The 11,974-nt window shown below is 34.4% G+C and overlaps 1 protein-coding gene across 2 annotated transcripts in view; it reads left to right on the forward strand.

Annotated features, from left to right (window-relative positions):
* Window positions 1-11,974, forward strand: part of LOC111397213 (transcription-associated protein 1-like) — a 52,950-nt gene that overhangs the window by 17,846 nt on the left and 23,130 nt on the right. For both annotated transcript variants that reach the window (XM_023024003.1, XM_023024002.1), the window contains exons 10-21: window positions 4,130-4,211; window positions 4,386-4,438; window positions 4,513-4,611; window positions 4,681-5,913; window positions 6,448-7,443; window positions 7,517-7,852; window positions 8,506-8,764; window positions 8,864-9,086; window positions 9,191-9,581; window positions 11,068-11,217; window positions 11,327-11,548; window positions 11,680-11,901. In XM_023024003.1, coding sequence (XP_022879771.1) covers window positions 4,130-4,211; window positions 4,386-4,438; window positions 4,513-4,611; window positions 4,681-5,913; window positions 6,448-7,443; window positions 7,517-7,852; window positions 8,506-8,764; window positions 8,864-9,086; window positions 9,191-9,581; window positions 11,068-11,217; window positions 11,327-11,548; window positions 11,680-11,901 — 4,266 coding nt within the window. The remainder of the gene's footprint in view (window positions 1-4,129; window positions 4,212-4,385; window positions 4,439-4,512; window positions 4,612-4,680; window positions 5,914-6,447; window positions 7,444-7,516; window positions 7,853-8,505; window positions 8,765-8,863; window positions 9,087-9,190; window positions 9,582-11,067; window positions 11,218-11,326; window positions 11,549-11,679; window positions 11,902-11,974) is intronic.

The raw sequence follows: 11,974 nt of genomic DNA on the forward strand, positions 1-11,974 counted from the left end.
TGCTTGTTTTCATTGTCTTTAGTCCATATCTGCATCTTCTTAAGTTGCTAGTAAGCTTCCTTTTTTATGTATTATATCTGTTCTTTAATGGACAGCAAACCATTTTTATTATACAAGTAATTATAGTTTTTGGCTACCATTTCAGCAAGCTTTTTTTTTGGGATCAGATTTTGATGTCCAATCAATGTTTATATTTGCTTTTTACATGAGTTGTCTTTAGTAAATTTCTTCTCATGGAAGGTTTTTCTTATTTTCTGCTGATTTTTGCTGTTTGTCGCATGCAACAATTTGGTAGTTGACTAGCAATTATGTTTCACAATACCATTTTGTTTAATTTGTTCATGGTAGGTGCTATATGTGCTGAAGTTTGCTTTAAATAAGAATTTATAGGCAATGTTACCTCTCTTGCATAGAAATATATGCAACAAAGTTTGCTTTAGATGGGATATTTCAAGAAAACATTAACCTCTAACATAAATTTAGTACCACAACTTACTTTTGGTTCACAGAAGAGTTATGATAATCATAGAAGAATTCTATTTTGTTTTCTATCCTTTTTTATGTTTTACTGATTGTATTGGCTAGAATTTTAGTTTATAGAATTAGTGTAGTGTTCTTTCTGTTTACATTTCATTTAATATGTTCAAACAAGACATTTTCTTCTATTTGCTTAGAGCATCTCTAAGATTCTCTCTATTTATTAAGAGCATTTTATGCACATAGTAAAGAGTATATTTAAATTTAGATTGAAATTTTTACACACTCCAATAATGCTCTATATTTTGGCTCTTCATTTTGCATTTTTCAATAAATGTTTATTGATTTCTTTTATGTGATTGACCAATCAATTCAAATATGATTTGATTAATTTTGTTATGAAGTATTGGAATCTGTAGCTTATTAAATGGAATCATTATAAAGTAATTGGAGAACCAGCATCATTCTCTATTTTAAAAAGTTAAAATAGAGCATCTCTTGGACTTTATTTTTAAGCGTCGACTCTCTAAAATAGAGAGTATCTTGTATTCGGAGAGTTTCTTGGAGATGCTATTAGACCTTAACAATGTGTTGAACTTACAAGACCTGTGAGCCTCTGGAAAGATTAGCATGCATATATTGTCAGGGAATTCTTCTTCATTTTAATCTGTGAAACTTCACAAGATTGTGTCAACCACTGTAAAGTGGAACTGTGGCATGTATGACTATAAAATGGAATTCGAAGTTTAGAATTCTCCTTGCAAAATTTCCTCCAAATTGAATGACATACTTCAACATGAAATGATCTTGGGGGACTCTCTAACTTCCGATGTATGGGTTTAAAAGTGGAATTATTTAAATGATGCTTCATGCTTGTTCACAAATATATAACAAAAGTAACATTCTGGGTAAGTGTGCATTCTAGTGGGACATCTTAAAAAGGAAATGAACATGCTGTTGGGGGAGGAAGTGATAAGATCTTCATCACTGTTGTTGTATGTAACGACCCAAAAATTTTAAATTCGTATCGTTGCCAAAATTTTCTTTAAAGGAATTTAAAGTGACCGTTAACTAGATATCAATTTATTTATTTATTTATTTTGGTGGTTTACTCAAAGTAAAAATTTAATACTCATTATTAACAAAAGGAGAGAATAACGATGTATCTACTCCATATTTTATTCTTATATTTTTTCAGAAGGATACAATTAAAATTTATATCTAAAATTTGAATTCCCATACTAGACATATATTTAATGTATGGATATTAGTCAACTATGTTTAAAATCTTCATTTGCCGTGTAGTACCCAAAAGAGACAATGAAAGCATGATGTGACAATTGAGGAATCATTGTTTTGACCGTAACTTCACATAAATTCTGGGAAGGTCACGAAAATACATAAAATTACTCCTTCACACGAACAAGGCAGTAAAATATAACAAATTACTTTTAAACAGTGAATACATGCAATTATTTCGTTTTATTTTAAATAATTAATTCTAAATAAAATTTTGCTTGCATGAATATAAGATTGCACTAAAGGAAAATCAAATAATTTGATTCAAACTTTTAAATAACCACACAATTTAAAAATATCCATGTAGCAAATAAACATAAACGATATTTAGTGTTAAAATAAATGTCTATGGCAAATAAATAAAATTAATTGCTAAAATTCTAAATTTTCGTCTAGCAAGACGAGGCACAACCACACCATCGAAAGTCGGAGGCTTGTACCTACGAAATTGCTTAACCACTGAGACGGCTCTTGGGACAAATGGAGGTGTATTTTGCTGTGGTGGTGCTTGGCTCTGTCTGCTCAATTCTTGTACCGCTTATAGTAAATCGCGCATCAAGTTTGTGTGAGTAGGTGGTGCCATTTCCTAAAATTTAATTTGAAGTTTTCGATCACATTTTTTGTATGCATATCATAAATTTAACGAAAAATAACCCTAAAAAATTTAAAAATATGCAATTTAAAATATTTAAATCATGTAAAATGTCTAAGTACATTCATATTCTTACCCCTTTTTGCATACCTTAGGGTCATCGGGGCGTGATCGATTGGTGATCGTTGAGTGCCAAAGATCATTCATTCATATATTTAATAACTTTAAATTATCATTATCGTTAAATTCATAAATCTTTAGAAAAATATTAACCTTTAACAAATATTATGCAATGAAACAAATAAACATTTTATTACACGTAACATTTAAAACGTGTAAAATTCAATGTTTATCATCAAAATTTTATTATTATTATTATTATTATTATTATTATTATTATTATTATTATTATTATTATTATTATTCTTGTTATTTATTTATTATTAAATTCTCGTGCGTGTTTATTTGCATAGGAATACATGCGGTTGCGTTTTAAATAAAATTTGAATTAAATGTTATTCCTTTTATTGATTTTCCTGTTTAAAAGGAGTTGATTATAATTTTACTGTCATATTCATGTCAAGGATTTTTGTACTTTTCTGTGGTATTATTAGCTAGCAGTAAATGCAATTTTTCCCATAGTTTATGACACATGGTCAAAACAATTGTCACATCACTTTCCATTTGTTTCTCTTGGATGCCCAACATGTAAAATTTGAGATTTAAACAATGGTGGTTGAATAGCATTTCCATGCATGTCAAATTAATGAAACGACAATAATAATATTAAATTGGTGAAGTTGATGTCATATTTTTACTCACCTCAAAGGAATAAATATAATATGCCTTATTATCATTATTTTACATTGAGTTAGAAAAAAAAATATGGTTAGTTAATATTTTGTGCATACTATTTCTATTTTATCTATAGAGATTTTCATAACATTTAAGTAGTTGATTATTTTAAGAGAAAATATTCTAACGGTATGAAATTTACAAATTTAGTTGCCAGAAATCCTACTTTATTTGACTTTTAAGGATGTGCTAGTTAGAAATTTAAATTTATGAGCCATAAGTGGTTTAAAATAACATTGACCATTTTATAAATAAATAAAATTTTTGGGTAGCGATTCAAATCCTTAATTTTTGGGTCATTACAGTTTGGTCACTGTTCAACTTTGAACAATGGCACTGTTCACGTGAACAGTCTTAAAAAAAATGGTGATTGTTTAAATAGTGTGTGTGTGTATTATTTATATTTGTAGACATTCTAGAAATACTTTCCTTAGAATAAATTTTATGTTTAGCCACAATAATCACTATATTATTTAGTTATTAGATTTTTCAAATGGGTGAAATTTTATAATAGTCCATGCACTAGTATGTGATATTTTCTAGTAACTAAAATTTCGATGTAATCCCTATGTTAAAAAAAAATCAAATTCTTTTCAATGAAATTTCGGGACATTACATTGTATGCTTGCTGTGGAAGGTAGGTATTACTGGTTTAACTAGGGCAAATAAAGAAGTTTTCATATAAGGATTCACATCTTTTACATTTTCTTGTGGTATTCACATTAATATAATTGAAGTTTTTCCCCATTATTATTGGACCTTTTCAAAAATAGCTTGCCAGTAGCTGGTAGACAGTATGGGTTTACCTGGAAATATCTTGGCTATCACTCCATGTATATTTGTTACTTTTTGGTTTCCTTAATTAACTTTTATGCCCGTTTTTGATAATGAACTAAATTGCAACAGGCCGTCCTTAATTTGTCAGTCCCTGTGGAGCATTCCAAGGAAGTCAATGACTATAAGCATCTGATAAAGACCTTAGTTATGGGTAATTATCCCTTGTCCATTCTTTCATTTTCCATAATTGGAAAACAGGAATATTAAATTTTCGATAAATAAAAAATGGCACCCTTCATAAATAAAAATTTGATACATATATCATTGTTAACTTAGACCAGTATACGTTGTCTTTATGATTATTGTGTTGTGACCATGATTTCAGGAATGAAGACAATTATTTGGAGCATTACTCATGCTCATATACCCCGGTCACAGGTTTGTGAGATATTCTTACTGTCAAAATTAGGTGCGAAGTCTAGTTTGATTTCATCTGCATTTTAATAATTTAGGTTTCAACTTCCATAAATGGGACAACTCAGCAAGGGCTCACTTCGACATCATCAAGTTCGTCAATACCTCTACAGTCTAAAGGGATGAGAGAAGATGAGGTATCACTGAGTGCATTATCTGCTTACACTTCAATAGTGGCCATTGACTGAATTTGGGAGTGTTCATAGGTTTGGAAAGCTTCTGGTGTTTTGAAGAGTGGTGTGCACTGCATGGCGCTGTTCAAGGAGAAAGACGAGGAGAGGGAAATGGCCCTTCTCTTTTCCAATATTTTGGCCATAATGGAACCACGAGATTTAATGGACATGTTTTCCTTGTGCATGCCAGAGCTGTTTGAGTGCATGATTTCCAATGCTCAGCTAGTGCACATCTTTTCCACCCTACTGCAAACCCCTAAAGTATTTCGTCCATTTGCAGATGTGTTAGTTAATTTTCTTGTGAGCAGCAAACTTGAGGTTCTGAAGCACCCTGATTCACCAGCTGCAAAACTTGTTTTGCATCTCTTCCAGTTTTTGTTTGGTGCCATTGTGAAGGCTCCTTCAGAATGTGAACGTATACTGCAACCTCATGTTCCTGTGATGATGGAAACTTGCATGAAAAATGCTACTGAGGTTGAGAGATCTATTGGTTATTTACAACTTCTTCAGATGATGTTTCGCGCACTTGGTGGAGGTAAGTTTGAACTTCTACTGCGGGACTTGATTCCTTCACTGCAATCTTGTCTGAATATGTTGTTGGCCATGCTTGAGGGACCTACTGGTGAAGAAATGAAGGAGCTTCTGCTTGAACTTTGCTTGACGTTGCCTGCACGGTTAAGTTCATTGTTACCTCACCTTCCTTGTTTAATGAAGCCTCTTGTTATGTGTCTCAAAGGGACTGATGATCTTGTCAGTCTTGGTTTGAGGACTCTTGAGTTTTGGATTGATAGCTTGAACCCTGATTTTCTGGAACCAAGTATGGCAAACGTTACTTCCGAGGTGATTTTGACGTTGTGGTCTCATTTGAGGCCTGCACCCTATCCTTGGGGGGGGAAATCATTACAACTTCTTGGCAAATTAGGTGGTCGTAACAGACGTTTTCTCAAAGAGCCTCTGGCACTTGAATGCAAAGAAAATCCAGAGCATGGACTTCGATTAATCCTGACATTTGAGCCTTCAACTCCATTTTTGGTTCCTTTAGATCGTTGTATTAGCCTTGCTGTGGTAGCTGTCATGCACAAGAACGGTTCCGTGGATGCTTTCTATCGGAAACAAGCTCTAAAATTTCTTCGTGTTTGCTTATCATCTCAGCTCAATTTGCCTGGACTAGTGACTGATGATGGTTCTACATCTAGACAACTGTCAATGTTTCTAGTTTCTTCAGTTGATCCATCTTGGAGGAGATCTGAGACGTCTGATGTCAAGGTGGTTTTACCATAATTTAACTTCACAAGCTTCTGTTTTTTACACCAGTTATATCTTCCCTCTAAAGTTGTATTGCTTTTGATGGCTTTCTACTTACTCATCTTTTTTTATATGTCAGCTTTCTCAAATGTCAGTCTTCACCACCATCAGTATCTATGGTATACAATAAGTAAAATGAGGCATTATTGTTCTGTTTATGGTGGAGTTTTTAGATTTTTCTGGTACCAAAATGCTGATTTAGCCTGAGAGTTATCTCTTTAAGCCTTCACATCTTTAAATTCATATTTCGTTGGCCTAAGCTTGCTGTATCTTCTTAACGCGTAAAAATATATTTTTACACAATTATAGAGTTATCTGATTTAAGTTTACATTTTTTCCAAATGTGTTAAATGTTGTTGTTTGTTGAATTTTAGAACTGTCAGATGAGTTTTATGATTATATGTAGCTGTATGAGATGATATGATAACAAGGGTTACTAGCTCTATTTGGTGATGATAATTGTTGCCATAAATGGGTTACAACCATTTTGTGCAGGCTGACTTGGGTGTCAAGACAAAGACCCAACTTATGGCTGAGATATCCGTGTTCAAGATTCTGTTGATGACCATAATAGCTGCAAGTGAGGAGCCGGACTTACATGACCCCAAAGATGATTATGTTGTCCATATCTGTCACCATTTTGCTATGATATTTCACGTTGAGAGCCCGACAGGCCTTACTTCGATTTCAGTCTCATCACTTGGTGGTCCTGTGCTTCCAACCAATTCCAATGTTAGTTCTAAGCCAAGAAATAGTATTTCACTGAAAGAGTTGGATCCTTTGGTCTTTTTAGATGCTTTGGTTGAAGTACTAGCAGATGAAAATAGACTGCACGCTAAAGCTGCTCTAAATGCGCTCAATGTTTTTGCTGAGACACTTCTGTTCCTTGCTCGCTCTAAACATCCTGACATGCTCGTGTCTCGAGGAGGTCCTGGAACTCCTATGGTTGTCTCCAGTCCTTCAATCAGTCCAGTTTATTCACCTCCTCCAAGCGTGCGACTTCCTGTTTTTGAGCAACTTCTACCGCGGCTTCTGCATTGTTGTTATGGAAGCACCTGGCAATCACAAATAGGAGGAGTTATGGGACTTGGTGCTTTGATTGGAAAGGTCACTGTTGAAACTTTATGCCTTTTTCAAGTACGTATTGTTCGGGGACTGGTTTATGTTCTTAAAAGGCTTCCTACATATACTACTAAAGAACAGGAAGAGACAAGTCAGGTGCTTACGCAAGTTCTTCGTGTAGTGAATAATGTTGACGATGCAAACAGTGAAGCACGTAGACAAAGTTTTCAAGGAGTTGTTGGATATCTAGCTTCAGAATTGTTTAATGCAAACTCATCTGTTAATGTGAGAAAGACTGTGCAATCTTGTTTAGCACTTTTGGCAAGTAGGACTGGTAGTGAAGTTTCTGAATTGCTTGAACCTTTGTATCAACCTTTGCTACAGCCTCTTATCATGCGATCCCTGCGATCCAAGACCGTGGATCAACAGGTGAAATTGGTGTTCGTTTGATGTGTCTGGAGGTTTATTAAGTTATTACTAACTTTTCTTATGCAAATTTTAGGTTGGAACAGTTACCGCTTTGAATTTCTGCCTGGCATTGCGGCCTCCTCTTCTTAAATTAACTCAGGAGCTTGTCAATTTTCTGCAAGAAGCTCTGCAAATAGCAGAGGCTGATGAAACTGTGTGGGGTGCGAAATTTATGAATCCAAAAGTGGCGACATCGTTGAATAAATTACGCACAGCTTGCATTGAACTCTTATGCACTGCCATGTCATGGTCTGACTTTAAAACCCAAAATCATTCAGATTTGCGAGCTAAGATCATTTCCATGTTTTTCAAATCCTTGACAAGCAGGACATCTGAAATTGTTGCCGTTGCAAAGGAAGGGCTACGACAGGTTTGCTGTCATTATGTTTAATTCTTTTGTGGTGATACATCTGTTCCTTATTTAAGCTGGACTCTAGCAAACATTTGATTAATTGAATGAAAGTTTTAGAATTTACTGTTTCACTTAGAGGACCTGCTCTTGATTTGCATTCTGATACTCAAGGTCGGATATTTGTGGATCTTGTTTGAGAGAACAGTGTTAGGAAGTCACTTTTCTGTAGGTGGGAAGCAAAGTGCACATATACTTAATCTTTCCGTTCTTATTTCGGCTGGTATGATAATGATTGACTTCATTGTCATGATTTTTGAATTTTACCATCCCATTGCTCATTAAGATCAAAACTGAGTTTGGTAGCTTTCAAATTTCAGTGCATTTATGTGAGTCCATGGTTATCCTATACCCATCAAAAAGGAACTTAGAACAGAAGGAAAACCTTTCTCAACTATTCCTCTCCTAATAAGTTTTTGAGATTTATTGCTGCTTAGTCCCCAGAATTGCTATATACTCTCTTCTATAGAAAGATACGAGTGATGAATGTTAAGCTTAATTGATTTCACAGCATATTGATCTCTACCTAGGTTATGAAATGCTTGGTGATATTTATTTTAAGTGCAGGGCTTGTCCTCTAAAATTTAATTATTGTTTGCTTTACCATGTTTTAGGTTATTCAGCAGCAAAGGATGCCAAAAGAACTTCTGCAGAGCAGTTTGAGGCCTATATTGGTTAACTTGGCACATACCAAAAATCTCAACATGCCTCTCTTACAAGGTCTGGCCCGCCTGCTTGAGCTTCTATCTAACTGGTTCAATGTTACCTTAGGTGGCAAATTGTTGGAGCATCTCAAAAAATGGTTGGATCCTGAGAAACTCGCACAGTGCCAGAAGTCTTGGAAAGCTGGTGAAGAACCAAAAATAGCAGCTGGTTAGATGTGCTCCTTGTACATTATTAGTGACATTCAAACATTAGCTCATGATAATTATATATAGATGTTCTGTTTTGATTCTGTTTGAACTTTTGCAGCTATCATCGAGCTCTTTCATCTGCTTCCTTCTGCAGCTGGGATGTTTCTAGACGAGCTTGTGTCATTGACTATTGATTTGGAAGCTGCCCTTCCACCTGGACAGTTTTATAGCGAGATCAACAGTCCATATCGCCTCCCTCTCACTAAATTTCTTAATCGTTATCCCACAGCTGCTGTCGATTATTTTCTTACTCGATTATCTAATGACAAGTACTTCAGGCGGTAATTAGAAAAGCATTATTGAAACTTTTTCCTAGTTGACTTACAAGTTGCCAGCAGGGAATTTTTTGTTCACATTTCTACCTTTTTTTTTTTTGAATATCCAGGTTTATGTATATAATACGGTCAGATGCTGGCCAACCTTTGAGAGAGGAACTCGCAAAATCACCGGAAAAGATATTAGCTAGTGCTTTCCCTGATTTTTTACCCAAATCTGACGTATCAACAGCTCAGGAATCTTTCAGTTCGCCTGCTGTTTTAATGGGTGATGGCGGCCATATTACTCCTAAAGCCGAGAGTTCTGTTCAGCCAACTACGACTTCAGCTGCAGCATCTGAAGCCTATTTCCAGGGTCTTGCTTTAATCAAGACTCTTGTAAAATTGATGCCTGGCTGGTTGCAAAATAACCGTGTTGTATTTGACACATTGGTTCTCATATGGAAGTCCCCAGCCAGAATTTCCCGTTTGCAAAATGAGCAGGAATTAAACCTAGTGCAAGTAAGTTAAATGGACGTCTAAGTAAATATCACTAGATTTGTTTACATCCTGTTATAGGTAGCTTACTATGAACCACTCTGCAAATTTTCTACCGTTATTTGTTATGCTTTTTCCCTTCAATACATCTGGTTTTACTTCCTAAATCTACGGAATGAATCATTTCTTTTTCTCTATTAGTTATAGATATGACATTTGCTTCTAATTTTTACACCTGATAAACAATTTTAAGATTTGACCTCTCTTTTTTGTAAGATTTAACAGCTCACACTGCAAGGATGCAGTGTGATTTAGTATTTTACTTTCTATCCTTGTTTATACCAGCTCCTTCTTTTCTTTTCCTTGCTGCTTTCTCTAAGCTGGAGTACAAGAGCTATATGTGACAAATGGACATATATATTAACTCATACTCACAGGAAAATAGAAAAACACAGAAAGGGATACTTTCTTTATATTCTCTTCCCTTTCTCCTCTCATTTAGAGTATTGACGGAAGCAGTGAAATACTTTGCAACTGGTCCAATCAGGAAGTTCTCTTAGAAGGCCTTTCTGAAATTCTCACTTCAATATTGATTTCACGAAAGTTCTATGTTGGGCTATTGTGAAATGATTTTTCCATTTTTATTTTCCGATGGATTTATTTAGTCACACGTGTAATTAACTTTACCCGATGGAAGTATGAAAAATTAAGAAATGTTTCTTTTTCAGAATTTGGTTTTCTGATTTTCAAGATCCATTCCCCATTTTATCCATGAAAAGTCCTCTGAGGCATGATCTTCTCTCAAAGTCCTACAGGAAACAAATCTAAATACAGTTACCTTTTAACCATTACAAGACTTCCTGGTCTCTTCAAAATTTTCTCAGAAGGTTGCTTGAAGGAGTTTGCTTCTCTATAAGTTCACGTTTTGCCGTGTTACAGGGAGGAAGAGAAACAAGTTTTCTTCTCTCTCTCTGCTTCATACGCTTGAAGTTATTTTCATTTCGTTAATTCTTATGAATAAGCATCAAACTGATCAAAAGATAATACAGAATTAAAACAGTACGATTAGATAATTTTGTTGAATTTATTCCTCAAATATATAATTTGAAATGAAATATTCAGAATGAAAAGAAATGATTTTGATTTTGGAAATGATCAAATAGCCAATGATAAAAAAAATATTTTGATAAGGATGAACATTCCATTATATCAAATAATAACTTGAAATGCAACAATCAATTAAAATAATTGTGTTTCTTGAATTACTTTGATTCAAAGAGAAGATTCTGGTGGCAATAATTATATAATTATTATCTTTGCGTTATGTTTTAAATTGGAAATGACTTGTAAAGGAGGATGTATACTGATTTTTCCTCTATTGGGAGTAGCAAATTACTCATTAACTATGGTATGCTCGCAGTTTTCTCATATTTATGCTAGGCTATTCAGTTTCATGATATTTCATTATGTAAACTTACTAATGCATTCTAATCATTATGAATAAGTGCAGGTGAAAGAAAGCAAGTGGCTTGTCAAATGTTTTCTGAATTACTTTAGGCATGATAGAACGGAGGTTAATGTGCTATTTGATATTCTATCCATCTTCTTGTTTCGCACGTGTATAGATTTTACTTTCTTAAAGGAGTTCTATATAATTGAGGTACGTTCAAAATTTAAGGTATAATGATTATGTTTGTATATGATTAATTATTTATCTTTCGTCGTCAGTTTCTATTTTTCGATAATGGATTATCAATATTTCTATATAGGTTGCTGAGGGCTATCCACCGAACATGAAAAAAACTCTGCTGCTTCATTTTCTGAACCTTTTTCAAATAAAACAATTAGACCATGATCACATGGTGGTCGTAATGCAAATGCTCATTCTTCCAATGTTAGCTCATGCCTTCCAGAATGGCCAAACTTGGGAGGTCATTGATGCAGCTGCAGTCAAGATAATTGTTGACAAGCTTCTTGACCCTCCAGAGGAGGCAAGTGATTTATTTTATATGTTTTTGGAGTTCCACATTAATGGCTATTATCTTACAAACACTTTCATCACAAGCTGTTGGACGTGGCCATCTCTGTATGGGAATCATGTTTCTTTCATTTGTGTCAATAGGTATCTGCTGACTATGATGAGCCCCTAAGGATTGAGCTTCTACAGCTAGCCACACTGCTTCTCAAGCATCTTCAGAATGATCTTGTTCATCACCGCAAGGAACTCATCAAATTTGGCTGGAATCATCTCAAACGTGAAGACAGTGCCAGTAAGCAGTGGGCTTTTGTTAATGTTTGCCACTTCTTGGAGGCCTACCAAGCTCCTGAGAAAATTATTCTGCAGGTTCTTCGATAATTCTGTAATCATGATATAAGAAATACATTCTGTAATGTTTACCTTCCATTTCAAATTGAAT

The sequence above is a fragment of the Olea europaea genome, chromosome 7, assembly GCF_002742605.1.
Source record: "Olea europaea var. sylvestris chromosome 7, O_europaea_v1, whole genome shotgun sequence".
Taxonomy (NCBI): domain Eukaryota; kingdom Viridiplantae; phylum Streptophyta; class Magnoliopsida; order Lamiales; family Oleaceae; genus Olea; species Olea europaea.